At 35.7% G+C, this 22,155-nt stretch overlaps 2 protein-coding genes across 10 annotated transcripts in view; one reads left to right on the top strand and one right to left on the bottom strand.

Annotated features, from left to right (window-relative positions):
- The window catches only part of oxr1a (oxidation resistance 1a), a 208,832-nt gene extending 206,256 nt beyond the window's left edge, over positions 1 to 2,576 (top strand). For all 9 annotated transcript variants that reach the window (XM_042489229.2, XM_088083902.1, XM_088083901.1 and 6 more), the window contains one exon: positions 537 to 2,576. In XM_042489229.2, the coding sequence (XP_042345163.1) occupies positions 537 to 672 (136 nt within the window). In that variant the 3' untranslated portion in view covers positions 673 to 2,576. The remainder of the gene's footprint in view (positions 1 to 536) is intronic.
- Positions 2,577 to 5,401: 2,825 nt separating this feature from the next.
- Positions 5,402 to 22,155, bottom strand: part of sqlea (squalene epoxidase a) — a 38,968-nt gene continuing 22,214 nt past the window's right edge. The window contains 6 exon segments of the mRNA XM_088083897.1: positions 5,402 to 6,647; positions 8,799 to 8,886; positions 9,063 to 9,159; positions 9,398 to 9,540; positions 11,316 to 11,411; positions 11,898 to 12,069. Of these exon segments, the coding sequence (XP_087940023.1) occupies positions 6,455 to 6,647; positions 8,799 to 8,886; positions 9,063 to 9,159; positions 9,398 to 9,540; positions 11,316 to 11,411; positions 11,898 to 12,069 (789 nt within the window). The 3' untranslated portion in view covers positions 5,402 to 6,454.

The raw sequence follows: 22,155 nt of genomic DNA, 5'->3' as shown, positions 1-22,155 counted from the left end.
CCCCAAAAAAAAAAAAAGTGTCCTTAGAGCCGTATTTATTAACACCTTGTGTTAATAACTCAAGGGACTGTGTCAACAGAAACATCGTCAGAGGGCTTAATACGCAAACAAGAAAGGTTGAGTAAAACAGATAAATTTGTGTTTCCTCATGTTTGTGACAGATAAAGTGATTGAAACTGTAGTAAAAGGTGGTAAAATGTCAATATAATCATCAAAACATGACTTTTACTATTTCTGCTGAGAACTGTGCATGTCACAAGGAAAAAAAAGTAGGAGATACTCCGTTTCTCTAGATGCGCAGCACAGCTGAGAAGCAGCTGACCTGGATCTGAGCAGCGCTGCTCACACAGGCACTGTGGCTGCTCTGTCTTATTAACGTGGACGCCAAAATAAAACAGGTTCTGCAACGCAAAAATGCTGCTCACACAAGCAGTAATTATCGTCCATTAAGTTCTCAAGAAAGGAGCTTCAGAGAACGTAGCCACCTGGAAAAAGTTTGTGGCCCATTTGCTCAAAACTGTCCTTTCTTCCTTTAGCGGTGAGTTTGGCCTGTGGCTGGACGGAGACCTCTACCACGGCAGGAGTCACTCATGTAAAACATTTGGGAACCCCATGCTCTCGAAAAAGGAGGATTTCTATGTTCAAGACATAGAGATCTGGGCTTTTGAATAACAAAACAGTGCACCACAGGGAAAAAAACAAGTCCTGCAAAGGGCAAACTGAGGAGCGCTCCTCCTATAGAACAATGGCAACGCCCCAAACCTAACTGCACATCACCAAGGCTCCCCAGGCAGGAAGCCAGCTATCGGATGCTTGTTGTGCGTTACTACTGCAGTTATTACGGAGCTTTTTTTCTTTGTGAAAAATTACCTTTGTGTGTATCTTGTTACAGCCTTGTGCAGCGTCTTTGCAGAGTAGGGGGGAGTGTGTAAAGCAGTGAAAAGTGATGGTGAGGGGACAGAGTTATCAGAGGGAAGCAGAGAAGGAACCATCAGGGCTTGATGAGGAAATCGGAACTCCTCTCATCTAAAGATGATGGTAGCGGAGGTTTGGGACTGCTGCGAGAACAGAGAACTGCCCCACTGGTCCAGATTGTGTATCTGAACTTTACAGAACCTCAAGGAGTCCCCAGCATCCTCTCAGACCCCCCTAGAAGTTTGTCCAGTCAGTAGGATGTAACTCCCTGTGCTGTCAGCCTTGGCGGAGAGAGACATAGATACAGCGAAAGAAATGAGACAAAAGCAGAACACATTCCATTATTCCTGGTGATGGTGGAGTGTCAAAATAAAGTTGCGGTAAAACACCAATATACGAAACTCATCAGCAGCAGGATACGATGACACTTAACTCAGAGAGGAGAGAATATTTACTGGGGGAGGGGGGTATCAGTCTTTTTACAGTACCGTTCTGGGTCGTCTTCTGAGGCTAAACTATAGAGTATTGTGTATTGTAGTCCTCCTGTTGTTTCACTGTCATAGCACACCATCTGAAAGCACATAGCTATAATCAGATCACCCATCGTTGTAATGTTCTGTTCAGTGGGTGTACGTGTGAGTCCAGCTAACACCGGCTCCTCTCGCAGGATGCTGGCTGTACTGTTTGTAGACAGTAACGTGTTGCAATAGATTTGTGGAATATGCAAATAACTGTCCTGTGACCTCAAATACCCGCAGGTCGTGGCACTTTTGCCACCGCCTGTCAAAACTCTTTCAAGAGAGAAACTTGTAAAGCTTTTACGTCTTGATACACAATCGCTTTTCTGGGTATCATTTGAAAAGCCTGAGACGTGGTTAACTGTTTTACATGCATATATGACAATTATATATTGGTATATATGATTATATATAGATTTATATAATCATATATATTTTGCTGTTAAGTGTGACAGTGATCTACTTGTGCTGATATTTCAGCTGTTACAATATAATGTATATTACCCTGTAAATTTATGTTCAAATAGTAGATTTGTTCCTCTATATATATATATAAATACATAATGCTATATAAATATATATATATATATATAAAATAAAGTGTGGATTGGTGGGTTGCTTCTAGCACTTTAATCTGGTGTAAAAGCGTCATGGCCAGGTTCTTATATTCTCTTAGCAGTAGCTGTACAGTACTTTTTTTGTTTAGATCATTAAGATGTTAACTGTTAGTAGAAAGCTTGCTGCTACCAATATCAATAAGAGTATGCCCTAACGCTCTGTGTCTAAAAAGGAGGATTACTCTGAGGTAGGAAGGGGGGGTTGAATGTGGCTAAGCATGGCAGCAGGGCTCGGTGTCTCTCCTCGTGTGGCTGTCAGGTGAGTCTCTGTAGGTGCAGGTAGGTATGCAGGCAGACTGACCTCTGACAGGCAGATGATGGCTGGTGAAGGGAAGTGTGTACAGTCTGTAATCCTCCCCCAAGGAGCTTTCTTCCCCCTCTTTCTGGTCTTCCACACCAGTATTTGTGTCCTTGTGGAGAGTCACAAAGAATAATATGGATAATTCTTCCAATTATTTCACCAGAATACAATGTATCAGTGATGTATAAATAACAATAAAGCTGAATTAATTGTTGTAACCTGGTATACGACTTTGTGATGCTTGCCTTTTTTAACCTATTCATTTACTTTATTATTGAGTCTTTAACACGTTAAATCCTCTTATGTTAGGACAAATGGTGATCTGATAAGCAGTCAGTGCAAGGATTAAGTACTGATGACGTGTGTTAAATTTGTAACCATGTAGTTCCAGGTGTACAGTCTGGAAGAGCCCTTTCTGCGGTTTAAAACTACAAACTGCTGCTGCTTGGTAGTTTGGATTTTATTTCATTCTTAAAAATTCAGTGTGTAGGATTTAGGGAGATATATTGGCTGAATATTTCAGGGTCCGTTGTGTTGTTTCTACAGTAGAACAGACAGAACTGACAAATACGGGTTTTTGCATTAGCAAATGTAGATCCCGACACGCTTGATGCATGGGAGAGGTTTCAGATGTTTGCAGTTTGCAGCCTCACCACTAGATGCCACTAAATCCTACACGCTTAAGTGATCAAGTACTTAAACCTTTTTTTCTGAAAACATGGCTTAAATTTAAATTTCAGGTAATTTTCTTGTAACTTCAAGTTTTTGAAAGAAATTGAGCCAATTTGCTAAGGTTTCAAAGGGTTAAACGTCTGAATTATGTTCCTGAGCTCTTTGAACCAAAGCAACAATTATAAAATTGAAACTGTAATCGTTAAGCATTTAACAAATTAATAGTAAGATGAAGTGATGGTGAATATCAGTTAATGCACAAGCACAAAGCAAAATGTATGAAATTATTTTATTATGGTTATAAATTTATATTGCATCATTTCAATTAATCAATTCATGATTGCTTTTGAAATCAATCGGATGATTTAAATGATTGTAACATCTTGCAATGGGATCACGTAGGCCGTGATACATTGAATGCCTGCCACGAGCGTGAAGTGGCTGAGCCAATGGCCCCATGCCTGCTTCCTACCCCGTCTTTACTTCAAGATCGTGGCCAAAGAAAGTATAAAAGATCTTTTATATTTTCCTTGGTCATGGCTAAATGATAACCCCAGATTTGCAAAACTCTCGCTTGTGCTGCTGTTTTATGGTGTGACATCACTGTGGTCTGGTTAGGTGCAAAATGCACTTTGTTAGGGTTAGCGAAAGATTATGGTTGGGGTTCAAAATGAACACCTAAAACAGAGAACATCCAATCTTGCAAAAGTTTTATGAGTCTGGAGTTACCATCTAGAGCTTTGTGATTGCATTTTTCACAGCTGTGACACTACTGCTTTGATGAAATCTGTCCACAGACAGACGTGCACTTTTGACACGCACGCAGACTCACCAGGTGAAAACTAAACCAGGCGTTGCTATGTTTCTGTGGCTAGTAATCAAACACCTTGAAGGTCTATAATTACTCCTTTGGCACAATCCAGATTCCATAAAATCCTACAAATAATTACAAATAATTTGCAGGAAATAACTTTTACTCAGCCATTTGATTAGGGCCTGACTGCTTTGTAACTAAGCACGGTTTGAAGTTTAAATGCAGGAGAAATAACCAAAGGCCTTTACCTTTTTTGTGAGTTCTCTCTTGAAAACAGGATTCACCGTCCGACTCCAGTTGAATAACAGGAAAAAACACGCAGCCCCCCCTGGTGTTGTCTCTGTGGCCTTGTAGGTTTTCGGAGCCGAGGAACATCAGATTGTACTTGAGTGACATTGAAAGAACCTTGATTTTGAGAAATAAAAATACACATTCTCATCAAAAATTGATCTTTGTTAGCATAAACAATTCATATTATGGAAAATGCATTAATGAACATTAGTGTTGGTTTTGCTACAGTGTAAACATATTTTGAAAGGTGATTTTTATGACAAGAATAATAAATGAGGCCTCTATGTCTAATTGCAGCTCAATCCTCATGTAAAGTATTTTTTTTTTTAGATTTTTAGTTTATTCAGCAACTTCTTCATGTTCTTGAATTATGGGCTATATAATGATCACTGGCATTTATTGTCTTGCTGAAAGAAAAAATGCCTCTTCAGCACAACTTTTTCTACTGTGCTTTAACTCATAAAGAAAAAGCTGCAGTAAAAGCCTAATGCCAAACTAATTCTGAAAACTCTTGCGATCTAAACAGTCCATCATGTCCCAGTATATTCCTCCAGAATTTCAATGCCAAAGCACTGCAGAGTAACTTAATCCCGTCCACTGAGAGTGACACAGTTACAGACAGGATGCTCAACTGGCCTCCTGTCAAACAGAAATCCTTCAGCTGTGAGTGAGTGCCATCTACTGGTCTTATTTGATAGTGTTTGTCCAGTAGTGTGAAACTCAGACTGTGTTGACTAACTGCAGTAGTGGAATGTAACTAAGTAAATTTACTCTAAGTACTGTACTTAAGTACATAGTTGAGGTACTTGTACTTTATTTTGTCTATTGTTTTTATTCCTTTTTATACTTCTACTCCAATACATCCCAGTTTTACTTTACTTTTTTATTTGAAAGCTTTAGTTACTAGTTTAAGGAATTAAAATAACATAAAAAGCATAAGAGAAGTTTAATAAACATGTTTTGTCATAAATTTCCCAACACACACACAACACAGCTGAAATAATTAGTCCAGCAATCAATTAGGGAATTTATAGATTTATTTATTCTTTTTATATTTCAAAGTTTTTTATTATTATTATGATTATTTATCTATTTAATTGTATTTTCTTTTTATTTTTGGATATGATACTTTAACTTTTAATACTTTAAGTTAATTTAGTATTTTTGCAGTGTAGTATTAGTACTGTTGGTATAATAGACCCCTACCTGACATTTACGTACACTAATTATCCAAAGAAGTTTGCTGCAATGAAATGAGATAAACGACAAAAAATTCTGTCTCAAATGTATGATTTATTTAACGTCCCATCACGCTCAACACAGGTACAAGTAAACACAACAGTTCATGTCAGTTTCAACTCAGCACAAACAACACCTGAGCATCATCCGCTGACTTGGTCCTGCTATAAGCATCACTTCTTCCATCTCAGGACTGTCAAACCCAAACTTCCCCCAGGCAACATGCTGTGTCAGGACATCCAGCAGGACTGAAATAGTGCTGGGATCATTCTTGGGTTCTGGGATTATAGTTTTGTCAAGTGCACTGTCAGCATGTTTCAGACTGAGTGTAGAAACTAGAATGTGTTACAAGAAGTCCCTCATGACATTAAGAACAACAGTATCAGGAAGGCAAGAAATGATCATTACAGTAAGAAGGTCTGTGATTTGAACAAATGGAATACTGCAAATATTTTTCTCTATGAAACAAAGCAGACAATATGATTTTTGTGTTAAATACAACATAAAATAATTTAGACAGCATGCTGTTCATTGAAATCACATCATCAGTGCTTCAGATTTAAAATGAGGTATTCCTATGGTAAAATATATTGTTACTTGAGAAACCCCATATTAAATACAACTCAACTTATTTTAAGTGGAAAATGTACAGCAGAAAGGGGGCTGTATTGCAAAATGAACATCATAAAATTCAGATGCCATGTTTCACATAGCAGAACTGTTGGGTACGAATAATTTTGCAGTATTAAATATTCAGTGTAATCCAGGGTGTGAATAAATTTGCTGTATGAGATACATATAGGGCAGACTTTAGGTGAGCACAAACAGAGCTTTACCAAGGCATTGTTGGATAATATGTCCAAAACTGAAACAAGACAATAAGTAGGACATTAAGACATTGAAATCAAATCCTAAGTAAGGCAGGGACATACAGTAAAAAGCAGAGTTATGGTGTAATTCAGCGTTTTTAGCAGGAAGTAACATGGAAACTACCAACTTCTTACTACTTGTTTTGCTTCTAATAAAGCCGTTGTTTAGTGAAGACTTTAGCTGAGTTTGGTCTTTCCGTGTCCACATGTTGAGTTGCTCAGTACACCAGGTACTTGAGTTCAGAGTAGATAAGTGGAAACATGACTGTGCAGGCTCGGTACAAGATGGCTCCACTCTTGAATAGAGCTCGAGGTTTGGTGCTCCATGACTCGGACTTGAAATTGAAATAGATTGCGTATAGTGCCACAGCAAAGAAGTGTCCAATAAGGGTCATGGGTTTGGGTGTCAACCTGGTAAAAAAAATCACAAGGTCATTCAGTCTCTTTTTTTTCCCAAAGGAATAGTTTGACATTTCACTTATATGAGATAATAGATGCCCCTATAAATATGGAGCTTCAGCCGACTAGCTTAGCTTAGCACAAATAGGTAGCATTTGATGCTCACTGGCCCCATGAATGTCCCCAGCTAAGATAATCAAGCAAATATGCTAATCCCCCATAAAACCAAACTTGTCATTTTTACACAATTAACAAACTAGATATTACATGTTAATTAGTGTTTTTCGGCTTTATGCTAGCTTTAGCATAGTGTTCCTCGAGTCTTGTCAATGGGAGGTGCCATTAGAAAAGATATGTGTGAGCTACTGAGCAGTCACTAGAAATAAACTCAGACAATTTCAGATCCATCTGTTACTTCGAGAAGAAGGGGCTGCATTTTTAAAAGCTTTTTCGCCAAGTTTTTTTTTTAACCTTACTGAATTTGTAAAACTTAACAGGTTTATATTATTTCTTAAATATAGTGTTTTTAAGGTTTGTCTTGGGAATTTTAGTTCCAAAAAATAATTTAATGTGGTGTACCTCAAGGGTCAATTTTAGGCCCATTATAATTTAATCTATCTTAATCTATCTTAATCTATCTAACAAAACACACATAGATATATATGCATAATATAAAACATTATTCTATTTTATTTATGATAGTCTTTTAATTCATATGAATTTTCCTCTTTTAGTGGTGTACTTATAATATTTTTATTTAATTTTAACATTTTTTTTTTATCAGTTCTGACACACGTCTGTTTCTTTTATTGTTTTTTTTTTTGTTATTTTATTTGTTTTTACACAAGGTGTGTTTTTACTTTTATAGTTTAATGGTTTATTATTTTGTTGGTTTTACCTGCAAGTTATCATCTTTGGTCTGATTTATCTTATATCATTCAGTTTTTATTTCTTGTATTATTTTAATTTGTATGCTTTATCCTCTTTTTCTTCTTTTTAATCATTTGGTTTATTCTTTATCTTAATTATTATTTTATAAGCTTTTATTTTATTTTGAATGGATTATATTTGCTTTTATGGACAGTTGATGGCTATGTTTTGTGTCTGTAATTTGTACCTCACACATTGTGCTTCCATGTGAAATGAAATGTACTATATAGAGGTTTGCTTGCTAGAATACTATGAGAGTGCAGGGAAAATTGGTATAGTAAGGAAGACCGGGATTGGTTAGAGCACAGCTGTTTCCTGTTCCTTTGAAGGTAACAGAAACAAAAATGTAACATAAAAATGTTTGGGTTTTTTCACCTGCACTCATCAATTTAAGTATCTGAGAGTGTCTAATGTTTGTTGGGTTTTTTTTTTCATTTCAGTTTTATGGTACAGAAAGTTTTTAAAAAATTGGTCTGTTGACTTAATGTATTATAAAAATGTGTTAGAGAGAGAAATGTGGTTAAGAAATGTGGTACTTATGGTTAACCTACAAAGGAATCAGCTGTATTTTGATGTAAGATATGAAAGTCTGTGATGAGTGATGGTAGCTGGCTTGCATTATATCATCACAAAGTTGAGTAATGTGAACAAGGTTGGTTGGAAAACTAATTTAAGGGTTTCTTTGCACAACCAACTGTAAAATTAGTAGTTGTAACAGTATTTTGAGAAATTAAAACATTTCTAGAAGATGAAAAACAATGTTCATATTGTTATTTTTTTAATGGCCAATGGGAATAGTAATTAGACATTTCTACTGATAAATTTCTGTTTGGTTTAAAAATAGGTAGATATTCTATTAAATATTTGTGTGAGGGTGGGTTTTTGTGTGACTTAAATGCTTAATTGTTGCCACTGGTTGGTTTAACATTGTGCTAACAAGCTCCATCAGGGGGTTGGCTGGCACAAATGCCATCATGACTTAATCACAAATCAACTAAGAAAACGTGTACATTGAAACATTTATTTATAGCTGAGGTTTTAAACCATACTTTGCTGCTGGTTAAAATATTCTCAGAAATTACGTACATCAGAATGAAAATTGTGCCAACCAACCCCAGTCTCCCCTAAAGACCCCTGTCAAGCTTTTCATCTATGTAGCTATAGTGAGAAAGCAACTTAACCAAAGTGAAATTTTGTCTTATATTACTGATGAGGACATCATTTAATGCTTACACTGAGAGAAGTCCAATAGGACCAGCAATGCACTCCCCACCAAGCTTGAAGTACTGGAAACAGGCTTTTCTCAGCTCATGAAGAGAATCTGGTTAACACAAACGGGCATGTAAATATGATGAAAAACAAAATGACCATTACAGTATGTGTGGTTTAAAATAAATGTGGATTGTGTACTTATTCAACAGAAAAATAGTAATGATTTCTGATCCCCTGTTGTTGTTTTCTGTGTGTTAATGGATGCAAAGGCAGGCAGAGACTCACCATCTGTGGCTGCAAACAGCTCGTACAGGGCCTGGGCCAACACATTCACCACGAAAGAATGTGATGACTTGCGTTCCCAGTGGAATTTTTTCTTTGCCTGTTGTGAGGAGAAAAAAAAAAAGCTGTGTAATATTGCACAGTGGTGCAACAGAGGGACAAGGGAAATGAGATGCAGTAGAGGCTCTAAATATAGCTCTACTTGCTGTCATGCACTTACATAGGCCTTATTGTATCATATTTTATACTTTTAATTTTTAGTAACTGTTTCAATGTGAATGATTTTAGGGTTAAGGGAACTGTGAGTTTTTGGCATGAAAATGGTAGACTTTATTCACCTGCAGCATGGCCCCGTCATCATATAGATCTTGAATGTTTTTGAGCAAACTCCTCCAGATGCGAACATCGTTGAGAGCAACACTCATCCCACCTCCCGTCAGAGGATGCCTCATGTTGTAAGCATCGCCCAGGAGAAGTACGCCTGTAAACGAAGGAATGCTGTTTGTCTCTCATCCAAAACACATCACCGGTTGTTGCCCCCCCCCCCAGCACTTTGTAATAGTAAAATTCTTTCAATTAGTGCCAAACACAGTGAACAACATGACGTGTGGAGGATGACTTTTAACATTTCTCTGTGCTTTTGATTCAGATGTTTTGACAGTGAAAACCTTTCGGGAGTGTTTAAGTTTGTCATTGCTCATTACACCAGCGAAGCTCACTAATGTTACAACTCCTATCCAACACACACATAAACAGTCTACTTTAAAGGAACAGTTTCACATTTTGGGGAATATCCTCATTCACTTTCTTGCCAAAAGTTGGATGAGAAGACTCTCATGTCTGCGCAGTAGGTCTACATGTGAAGATGTTGTCAGCTACCGTCCACAGCTAGTTAGCTTAGCTTAGCACACAGACTGGAAACGGAGAAACAGCAAGCCTGGCTTTGCCCAAACGTACTGAAATTTGCCTATAATTTTATCAGTCAATATGTTACATTGTTTGTTTTTCTGTTTGAAACAAATAAATAACATGTTGACAGTGGACTATTTTTTGTCTGGGCACAGTAAGTGGATTTTCCACTTGTTGCTTGGCAATGTTGCAGCAATGTCAACAAGTTCTTAATGTTTCGGTAGGTGACATTTGTTGCCTTTGGACAAAGCCAGAATAGCTATTTCCCCGGTTTCAGTTTTTTGTGCCCACCTAAGCGAACAGGCTCCAGCTTCTTAGCTTAGCTTAACACAAAGTCTGGAAACAGGGCATCTAGCCAGACTCGACTAGCACCTCTAAAGCTAACTAATAAACACATTGTACTTTGTTTAATCGTACAGAAACGTGTGTAAAAATAGCAATTTAGGTTTTGTAGGATGAAATGCAAAAAAACTCTGTAAGAGCCAGGCTAGTTGTTTCCCACTGTATACTAGCTTAGTTTAGAATACATACTGGAAACGGGGGGAAACATGTAGCATAGCTCTACATGCACCTCTAAAGCTCACTAATTAACATATTGCAGCCAACTTTGTTTAATCCAACAAAAAGTGTGTAAAGACTACAAATTGGGTTTTGTAGGATTAAATAAGATATGCTTTTGAACACAGTCAGGCTAGCTGTTTTCAAGTGTTTTTAGTCTTTGTGCTAAGCTAACTGGCTGCAGCTTTATTGCTTAGCTTGGCACAAAGACTGGAAACATGGACTGTATTGGAAACATTATGTGTAGCCTGGCTTAAGCCATATGGTTGTAGGCCTTGAATCCTAAAAAAAATGGTAAAAACTTGGATATTGGGAGCATTAAACAAATAAAATAAAATGCCAGACTTGCCGTTTCTTATGCAGAGCTAACCGTATGCAGGCTATAGCTTATGGTACAGATAAAGGAATTGTTCTGATTTTCTCATCTAACTCTCAGCGAGAAAGCTAATAGTATTTCCCAGAATTACCACTCTGTTAAATATAAGCATTGATCTATTTGGTTAAAATACAAATGTGTATTTCTGTAAAGCAAAGCACTGTAGCTTTTCAAAAAACATTTAAAAGAGCATGCAATGAGATTTTTTTTTTTTGTATTCAACTTAAAATGCAGGCTAATTACAAATTAGTTAACAAACAGGAACACCTTATAATCTGTCTCATCACACAGTAATGACCAAAGCGGTGCCCTACTTTCCCAGACGTGCATCATACTGTACACAAGCTGAAATCAGCTCAATAGATTTCCCCTGGCCATCTCCGACAACACAGCAGTCAATAACACTTCAGTACCTGGCTTGTTGACAGGGGAGGGAGGGAGGAAGCTGGCAGGCATGGATCTCAGTCGATCGTTCTGTAGTGCCACCATGAAAGGCTCCTTTAAATGCTCTGAAGGAAAGAGGGAGTGCAGGCAGTCGATCACTCAGCTGGTTGTGTCAATGAAAACCTCAAGGTGCACGGTGGGCACATGTACAAGAAAAAGCCTTTTCTTTTGGTGTGCTCAGTGTACATTTATCAATGTATCAGTGTGACTGACTCCGCCATTTCAACTGGACCTCTGTCAAGGTTACCAAAGCTGGAGCTTTGATAATGTGGCTTCGATATTTCAGCTGAATAGCAGAGAACACCATGAATGTTAAATCCTTCAACCATAGTTTTGTTGGCAGAACATACAAAAGCACAGGCAGCAGTCTGGATGTATTCCTCCCTACCACGATGTCTAATGTCATTGCCATGATTACAGGCTTTGATTATTTATCCCACTACAGGGGTTCTTTGTCAGACCAAAGGTTGTCTTGCAATAGAAATAATTACATAGGAATAAAACCTCTGGGATATTTTTTTAAATAAAGCTGTTTCTCATCTGTCTTTTACCTGGCAGCTGAGGATATATCTTCTCAGTCATGTATTCAGAGAGGTTGCGAGGCATCTCGCCCCTGATGTCCACGAGTACTCTAGTGTGTGAGGAGGAGATCTGGTAGATGAGCACCGGGCTTGGGTTGGCCAGCACCAGCTCAGCATGGTTGGCTTTAAACTGGGGACAGTCCTGGAGAGAAACACAGTAATAATTCAGAAATGAAGACTATTTTAAAACTAATACTGAGCCACTGTAAAACAAAATCTACAAAAAAAAAAAAAAACAATCAAAAGAGACATTATGTTTCACTTGAGGTTGTGTTTTAAGTTAGTCAAGGTTCATTTGTTAGGTTTGCACACATTATTGATTTTCCAAAAATACTGTAACTTTTTGTAATCATTTTGTGTCTCTGGGGTAATTTTATCTTCCTTTGGTCATTTGTGTCTCATTGTGGTTATTTTGTGTCTCTTGATAGTAGTAATGCATCCTTTTGTGCTTTTATATCTCTTTGTAGTCATTTAATGTCTCTTTCAGGTAATTTTGTGTTTCTTTTTTATTATTTTGTGTTTCTCTTAAGTTGTTTTACATCTGTTTATATATTTTTTTATCTTTTTGCCATTCCTTTGCATCTATTTCTGGTCATTTTAAATCTATCCCTAGTAGTGTACATTTGAGTGACATTTTGCATGTGAAGGACAGAAGGCCCATCATTCACTTTGGGCCCCTAGACCTGTGCCAGGTAGGTCTGTTCAGTAATTCCTCATTGGTTACAACTTGTGTTTTTTTTTCATACTTCTTTGTATACGATGTTGTGTCCCTACAAGATATAATATGTTGATTTTCATTTTCATGACAAAATTTGACGTTTATCGACATACTATATATGGTGTTTTCTGTAATTTTTTCGACATACTAAATTATGACGTCTTTGGCCTTTTTTTCCACTTTATTTTCTTTCATGCGACTCTACAGGCTATAATATGTCATTTTCAGCCATTTTTAGAGTATGTCAAAATTTGAAATTTTTCGCCTTACTATAGTATGCAATTTTTGGAAGGTTTTTCAACATGTTAAATTATGATGTCATTGGCCGTTTTAATGAATTTGTGTGCTATGACACAACTCGACAGGCAATAATATGTTGTTTTCCACCATTTTGGGGGCATTTAAAAATTTGACATTTTTCGCCTTACTATAGTATGCGACTTTTTGGCAGGTTTTTCAACATGCTAAATTATGACGTATTTGACTGTTTTTTCGAACTTGTTTGCTATGACGCGTCTCTACAGGCTATAATATGTTGTTTTCCGCCATTTTTGGGGCATTTCAAAATTTGACATTTTTCGCCTTACTATAGTATGCTATTTTTGACCAGTTTTTCATCATACTAAATTATGACGTTTTTGGCTTTTTTTTTTCACTTTGTATGCAATGACGCGACTCTACAGGCTATAATATGTCATTTTCAGCCATTTTTAGAGTATGTCAAAATTGGACATTTTTTGCCTTACAATAGTATGCGACTTTTTGGCAGGTTTTTCAAAATGCTAAATTAAGACTTTTTTGCGTTTTTTTTCTGACTTTGTATGCAATGACGTGACTCTACAGGCTATAATATCCTGTTTTCCTCCATTTTTAGAGTATGTCAAAATTTGAAATTTTTCGCCATACTATAGTATGTGATTTTTTCGCCAGTTTTTCAACATGCTAAATTATGACGTCTTTGGCCGTTTTTTCGACTTTGTATACTATGACGCGACTCTACAGGCTATAATATGTTGTTTTCCGCCATTTTGGGGGCATTTCAAAATTTGACATTTTTCGCCTTACTATAGTATGCGATTTTTTGGGCGTTTTTTCAACAGGCTAAATTATGACTTTTTTGGCTTTTTTTTTACTTTGTCTGCAATGACGCGACTCTACAGGCTATAATGTGTCATTTTCAGCCATTTTTAGAGTATGTCAAAATTTGAAATTTTTCGCCATACTATAGTATGCGATTTTTGGCAGGTTTTTCAACATGCTAAATTATAGCGTGTTGGCCGTTTTTCAAACTTATTTGCTATGACGCCGACTATACAGGCTATAATAAGCTGTTTTCCGCCATTTTTAGAGTATGTCAAAATTTGAAATTTTTCTTACTATAGTATGCGATTTTGGCAGGTTTTTCAACATGCTAAATTATGACGTATTTGGCCGTTTTTTCAAATTTGTTTGCGATGACGCGACTATACAGGCTATAATATGCTGTTTTTCACCATTTTTAGAGTATGTCAAAATTTGAAATTTTTCGCCTTACTATAGTATGCGATTTTTGGCAGGTTTTTCAACATGCTAAATTATGACGTATTTGGCCGTTTTTTCGAACTTGTTTGCTATGACGCGACTATACAGGCTATAATATGCTGTTTTTCACCATTTTTGGGGCATTTCAAAATTTGACATTTTTTGCCTTACTATAGTATGCGTTTTTTTGGCCGATTTTTCAACAGGCTAAATTATGACTTTTTTGGCTTTTTTTTCACTTTGTATGCAATGACGCGACTATACAGGTTATAATATGCTGTTTTCTGTCATTTATAGAGTATGTCGAAATTTGAAATTTTTCTCCATACTATAGTATGTGATTTTTTTGCCAGTATTTCAACATGCTAAATTATGATGTCTTTGGCCATTTTTTCGACTTTGTATACTATGACGCGTCTCTACAGGCTATAATATGTTGTTTTCAACCATTTTTGGGGCATTTCAAAATTGGACATTTTTTGCCTTACTATAGTATGCGATTTTTGGCCATTTTTCAACAAACTAAATTATGACTTTTTTGGCTTTTTTTCCACTTTGTATACAACGACACGACTCTACAGGCTATAATATGTCATTTTCAGCCATTTTTAGAGTATGTCAAAATTTGAAATTTTTCGCCTTACTATAGTATGCGATTTTTGGCAGGTTTTTCAACATGCTAAATTATGACGTTTTTGGCTTTTTTTTTCACTTTGTATGCAATGACACGACTCTACAGGCTATAATATGCTGTTTTCTGTCATTTATAGAGTATGTCAAAATTTGAAATTTTTCGCCATACTATAGTATGTGATTTTTTCGCCAGTTTTTCAACATGCTAAATTATGACGTCTTTGGCCGTTTTTTCGACTTTGTATGCTATGACGCGACTCTACAGGCTATAATATGTTGTTTTCCGCCATTTTGGGGGCATTTCAAAATTTGACATTTTTCGCCTTACTATAGTATGCGATTTTTTGGGCGTTTTTTCAACAGGCTAAATTATGACTTTTTTGGCTTTTTTTTTACTTTGTCTGCAATGACGCGACTCTACAGGCTATAATGTGTCATTTTCAGCCATTTTTAGAGTATGTCAAAATTTGAAATTTTTCGCCATACTATAGTATGCGATTTTTGGCAGGTTTTTCAACATGCTAAATTATGACGTATTTGGCCGTTTTTTCGAACTTGTTTGCTATGACGCGACTATACAGGCTATAATATGCTGTTTTTCGCCATTTTTGAGCATTTCAAAATTTGACATTTTTTGCCTTACTATAGTATGCGACTTTTTGGCCGTTTTTTCAACATGCTAAATTATGACTTTTTTGGCTTTTTTTTCACTTTGTATGCAATGACGCGACTCTAGAGGTTATAATATGCTGTTTTCTGTCATTTATAGAGTATGTCAAAATTTGAAATTTTTCGCCATACTATAGTATGTGATTTTTTCGCCAGTTTTTCAACATGCTAAATTATGACGTCTTTGGCCGTTTTTCGACTTTGTATGCTATGACGCCGACTCTACAGGCTATAATATGTTGTTTTCGCCATTTTGGGGGCATTTCAAAATTTGACATTTTTCGCCTTACTATAGTATGCAATTTTTTGGGCGTTTTTTCAACAGGCTAAATTATGACTTTTTTGGCTTTTTTTTCCCTTTGTCTGCAATGACGCATCTCTACAGGCTATAATGTGTCATTTTCAGCCATTTTTAGAGTATGTCAAAATTTGAAATTTTTCGCCATACTATAGTATGCGATTTTTGGCAGGTTTTTCAACATGCTAAATTATGACGTATTTGGCCGTTTTTTCAAACTTATTTGCTATGACGCGACTATACAGGCTATAATAAGCTGTTTTCCGCCATTTTTAGAGTATGTCAAAATTTGAAATTTTTCGCCTTACTATAGTATGCGATTTTTGGCAGGTTTTTCAACATGCTAAATTATGACGTATTTGGCCGTTTTTTCAAATTTGTTTGCGATGACGCGACTATACAGGCTATAATATGCTGTTTTTCACCATTTTTAGAGTATGTCAAAATTTGAAATTTTTCGCCTTACTATAGTATGCGATTTTTGGCAGGTTTTTCAACATGCTAAATTATGACGTATTTGGCCGTTTTTTCGAACTTGTTTGCTATGACGCGACTATACAGGCTATAATATGCTGTTTTTCACCATTTTTGGGGCATTTCAAAATTTGACATTTTTTGCCTTACTATAGTATGCGTTTTTTTGGCCGATTTTTCAACAGGCTAAATTATGACTTTTTTGGCTTTTTTTTCACTTTGTATGCAATGACGCGACTCTACAGGTTATAATATGCTGTTTTCTGTCATTTATAGAGTATGTCAAAATTTGAAATTTTTCGCCATACTATAGTATGTGATTTTTTTGCCAGTATTTCAACATGCTAAATTATGATGTCTTTGGCCATTTTTTCGACTTTGTATACTATGACGCGTCTCTACAGGCTATAATATGTTGTTTTCAACCATTTTTGGGGCATTTCAAAATTTGACATTTTTTGCCTTACTATAGTATGCGATTTTTTCGCCAGTTTTTCAACATGCTAAATTATGATGTCTTTGGCCATTTTTTCGACTTTGTATACGATGACGCATCTCTACAGGCTATAATATGTTGTTTTCCACCATTTTTAGAGTATTTCAAAATTTGAAATTTTCACCTTACTATAGTATGCGACTTTTTGGGCGTTTTTTCAACAGGCTAAATTATGACTTTTTTGGCTTTTTTTTCACTTTGTATGCTATGACGCGACTATACAGGCTATAATATGTTGTTTTCCGCCATTTTTGGGGCATTTCAAAATTTGACATTTTTCGCCTTACTATAGTATGCGATTTTTTCGCCAGTTTTTCAACATGCTAAATTATGATGTCTTTGGCCATTTTTTCGACTTTGTATACTATGACGCGTCTCTACAGGCTATAATATGTTGTTTTCAACCATTTTTGGGGCATTTCAAAATTTGAAATTTTTTGCCTTACTATAGTATGCGATTTTTGGCAGTTTTCAACATGCTAAATTATGATGTCTTTGGCCATTTTTTCGACTTTGTATACGATGACGCGTCTCTACAGGCTATAATATGTTGTTTTCCACCATTGTGGGGGCATTTCAAAATTTCACATTTTTCACCTTACTATAGTATGTGATTTTTTGGGCGTTTTTTCAACAGGCTAAATTATGACTTTTTTGGCTTTTTTTTCACTTTGTATGCAATGACGCGACTCTACAGGTTATAATATGCTGTTTTCTGTCATTTTTAGAGTATGTCGAAATTTGAAATTTTTCGCCATACTATAGTATGTGATTTTTTTGCCAGTATTTCAACATGCTAAATTATGATGTCTTTGGCCATTTTTTCGACTTTGTATACTATGACGCGTCTCTACAGGCTATAATATGTTGTTTTCAACCATTTTTAGGGCATTTCAAAATTTGACATTTTTTGCCTTACTATAGTATGCGATTTTTTCGCCAGTTTTTCAACATGCTAAATTATGATTTCTTTGGCCGTTTTTTCAACTTTGTATGCTATGACGCGTCTCTACAGGCTATAATATGTTGTTTTCCACCATTTTGGGGGCATTTCAAAATTTGAAATTTTTCCCCTTACTATAGTATGCGATTTTTTGGGCGTTTTTTCAACAGGCTAAATTATGACTTTTTTGGCTTTTTTTCCAACTTTGTATGCAATGACGTGACTCTACAGGCTATAATGTGTCATTTTCAGCCATTTTTGGGGCATTTCAAAATTTGACATTTTTTGCCTTACTATAGTATGCGTTTTTTTGGCCGTTTTTTCAACAGGCTAGATTATGACTTTTTTAGCTTTTTTTTTACTTTGTATGCAATGACGCGACTCTACAGGCTATAATGTGTCATTTTCAGCCATTTTTAGAGTATGTCAAAATTTGTAATTTTTCGCCTTACTATAGTATGCGTTTTTTGGCAGGTTTTTGAAAATGCCAAATTAAGACTTTTTTTGCCTTTTTTTCCAACTTTGTATGCAATGACGTGACCCTAAAGGCTATAATAAGCTGTTTTCTGTCATTTTTAGAGTACGTCAAAATTTGAAATTTTTTGCCTTACTATAGTATGTGATTTTTGGCAGGTTTTTCAACATGCTAAATTATGACGTATTTGGCCGTTTTTTCGAACTTATTTGCTATGACGCGACTCTACAGGCTATAATAAGCTGTTTTCCGCCATTTTTAGAGTACGTCAAAATTTGAAATTTTTTGCCTTACTATAGTATGCGATTTTTGGCAGGTTTTTCAACATGCTAAATTATGACATCTTTGGCCGTTTTTTCGAACTTGTTTGCTATGACGCGACTATACAGGCTATAATATGTTGTTTTCCACCATTTTGGGGCATTTCAAAATTTGACATTTTCGCCTTACTATAGTATGCGATTTTTGGCCAGTATTTCAACATGCTAAATTATGATGTCTTTGGCCATTTTTTCGACTTTGTATGCGATGACGCGTCTCTACAGGCTATAATATGTTGTTTTCCACCATTGTGGGGGCATTTCAAAATTTCACATTTTTCACCTTACCATAGTATGTGATTTTTTTTCGCCAGTTTTTCAACATGCTAAATTATGATGTCTTTGGCCATTTTTCCACTTTGTCTGCAATGACGCGACTCTACAGGCTATAATGTGTCATTTTCAGCCATTTGCCGCCATTTTGGGGGCATTTCAAATTTTGAAATTTTTCGCCATACTATAGTATGCGATTTTTGGCAGGTTTTTCAACATGCTAAATTATGACGTATTTGGCCATTTTTTCGACTTTGTATACGATGACGCATCTCTACAGGCTATAATATGTTGTTTTCCACCATTGTGGGGGCATTTCAAAATTTCACATTTTTCACCTTACTATAGTATGTGATTTTTTGGCCGTTTTTTCAACAGGCTAAATTATGACTTTTTTGGCTTTTTTTCACTTTGTTTGCTGTGATGCAACTCTACAGGTTATAATATGCTGTTTTCTGTCATTTTTAGAGTATGTCAAAATTTGAAATTTTTGCCATACTATAGTATGTGATTTTTTGCCAGTATTTCAACATGCTAAATTATGATGTCTTTGGCTTTTTTTCGACTTTGTATACTATGACGCGTCTCTACAGGCTATAATATGCTGTTTTCCACCACTTTTAGAGTATGTCAAAATTTGAAATTTTTTGCCATACTATAGTATGCGATTTTTTCGCCAGTTTTTCAACATGCTAAATTATGATTTCTTTGGCCGTTTTTTCGACTTTGTATGCTATGACGCGTCTCTACAGGCTATAATATGTTGTTTTCCACCATTTTGGGGGCATTTCAAAATTTGACATTTTTCGCCTTACTATAGTATGCGATTTTTTGGGCGTTTTTTCAACAGGCTAAATTATGACTTTTTTGGCTTTTTTTCCAACTTTGTATGCAATGACGTGACTCTACAGGCTATAATGTGTCATTTTCAGCCATTTTTGGGGCATTTCAAAATTTGACATTTTTTGCCTTACTATAGTATGCGTTTTTTTGGCCGTTTTTTCAACAGGCTGGATTATGACTTTTTTAGCTTTTTTTTTACTTTGTATGCAATGACGCGACTCTACAGGCTATAATGTGTCATTTTCAGCCATTTTTAGAGTATGTCAAAATTTGTAATTTTTCGCCTTACTATAGTATGCGTTTTTTGGCAGGTTTTTGAAAATGCCAAATTAAGACTTTTTTTGCCTTTTTTTCCAACTTTGTATGCAATGACGTGACCCTAAAGGCTATAATAAGCTGTTTTCTGTCATTTTTAGAGTATGTCAAAATTTGAAATTTTTTGCCATACAATAGTATGCGACTTTTTGGCCGTTTCTTCAACATGCTAAATTATGACTTTTTTGGCTTTTTTTTTCACTTTGAATGCAATGATGCGACTCTACAGGCTATAATATTCTGTTTTCTGTCATTTTTAGAGTATGTCAAAATTTGACATTTTTTGCCTTACTATAGTATGCGACTTTTTGGCAGGTTTTTCAACATGCTAAATTATGACATCTTTGGCCGTTTTTTCGAACTTGTTTGCTATGACGCGACTATACAGGCTATAATATGTTGTTTTCCACCATTTTTGGGGCATTTCAAAATTTGACATTTTTCGCCTTACTATAGTATGCGATTTTTTCGCCAGTTTTTCAACATGCTAAATTATGATGTCTTTGGCCATTTTTTCGACTTTGTATACTATGACGCGTCTCTACAGGCTATAATATGTTGTTTTCCACCATTTTTGGGGCATTTCAAAATTTGACATTTTTCGCCTTACTATAGTATGCGATTTTTTCGCCAGTTTTTCAACATGCTAAATTATGATGTCTTTGGCCATTTTTTCGACTTTGTATACTATGACGCGTCTCTACAGGCTATAATATGTTGTTTTCCATCATTTTTGGGGCATTTCAAAATTTGACATTTTTTGCCTTACTATAGTATGCGTTTTTTGGGCCGTTTTTTCAACAGGCTAAATTATGACTTTTTGGCCGCTTTTTTACTTATTTGCAATGACGCATCTCTACAGGCTATAATAAGCTGTTTTCCGCCATTTTTAGAGTATGTCAAAATTTGAAATTTTTCGCCTTACTATAGTATGCGATTTTTGGCAGGTTTTTCAACATGCTAAATTATGACGTATTTGGCCGTTTTTTCGAACTTGTTTGCTATGACGCGTCTCTACAGGCTATAATATGTTGTTTTCCACCATTTTTAGAGTATGTCAAAATTTGACATTTTTGCCTTACTATAGTATGCAATTTTTGGCAGGATTTTCAACAGGCTAAATTAAGACTTTTTGGCTTTTTTTCCCACTATGTCTGCAATGACGATCTATACAGGCTATAATATGCTGTTTTCCGCCATTTTTAGAGTATGTCAAAATTTGAAATTTTTCGCCTTACTATAGTATGCGTTTTTTTGGCCGTTTTTTCAACATGCTAAATTATGACTTTTTTGGCTTTTTTTTTACTTTGTATGCAAAGACACATCTCTACAGGCTATAATGGGTCAATTTCAGCCATTTTTAGAGTATGTCAAAATTCGAAATTTTCCGCCTTACTACTATGTGATTTTTGGCAGGTTTTTCAACATGCTAAATTATGACGATTTTGGCGTTTTTCAAACTTATTTCCTATGACGCGACTATACAGGCTATAATAAGCTGTTTTCCGCCATTTTTAGAGTATGTCAAAATTTGAAATTTTTCGCCTTACTAAAGTATGCGATTTTTGGCAGGTTTTTCAACATGCTAAATTATGACGTATTTGGCCGTTTTTTCGAACTTGTTTGCTATGACGCGACTATACAGGCTATAATATTCTGTTTTTCGCCATTTTGAGCATTTCAAAATTTGACATTTTTTGCCTTACTATAGTATGCGACTTTTGGCCGTTTTTCAACAGGCTAAATTATGACTTTTTGGGTTTTTTTTTCACTTTGAATGCAATGACGCGACTCTACAGGCTATAATATGCTGTTTTCTGTCATTTATAGAGTATGTCAAAATTTGAAATTTTTCGCCATGCTATAGTATGTGATTTTTTTGCCAGTATTTCAACATGCTAAATTATGATGTCTTTGGCCATTTTTTCAACTTTGTATACTATGACGCGTCTCTACAGGCTATAATATGTTGTTTTCAACCATTTTTGGGGCATTTCAAAATTTGACATTTTTTGCCTTACTATAGTATGCGATTTTTTCGCCAGTTTTTCAACATGCTAAATTATGACATCTTTGGCCGTTTTTTCGAACTTGTTTGCTATGACGCGACTATACAGGCTATAATATGTCATTTTCAGCCATTTGTCGCCATTTTGGGGCATTTCAAATTTGACATTTTTCGCCATACTATAGTATGCGATTTTTTCGCCAGTTTTTCAACATGCTAAATTATGATGTCTTTGGCCATTT

This window comes from Plectropomus leopardus, chromosome 11 (assembly GCF_026936395.1).
Source record: "Plectropomus leopardus strain MGB_pleo_1.0 chromosome 11, ASM2693639v1, whole genome shotgun sequence".
Lineage (NCBI taxonomy): Eukaryota > Metazoa > Chordata > Actinopteri > Perciformes > Serranidae > Plectropomus > Plectropomus leopardus.
This window is presented reverse-complemented; position numbering and strand designations above follow the sequence as displayed.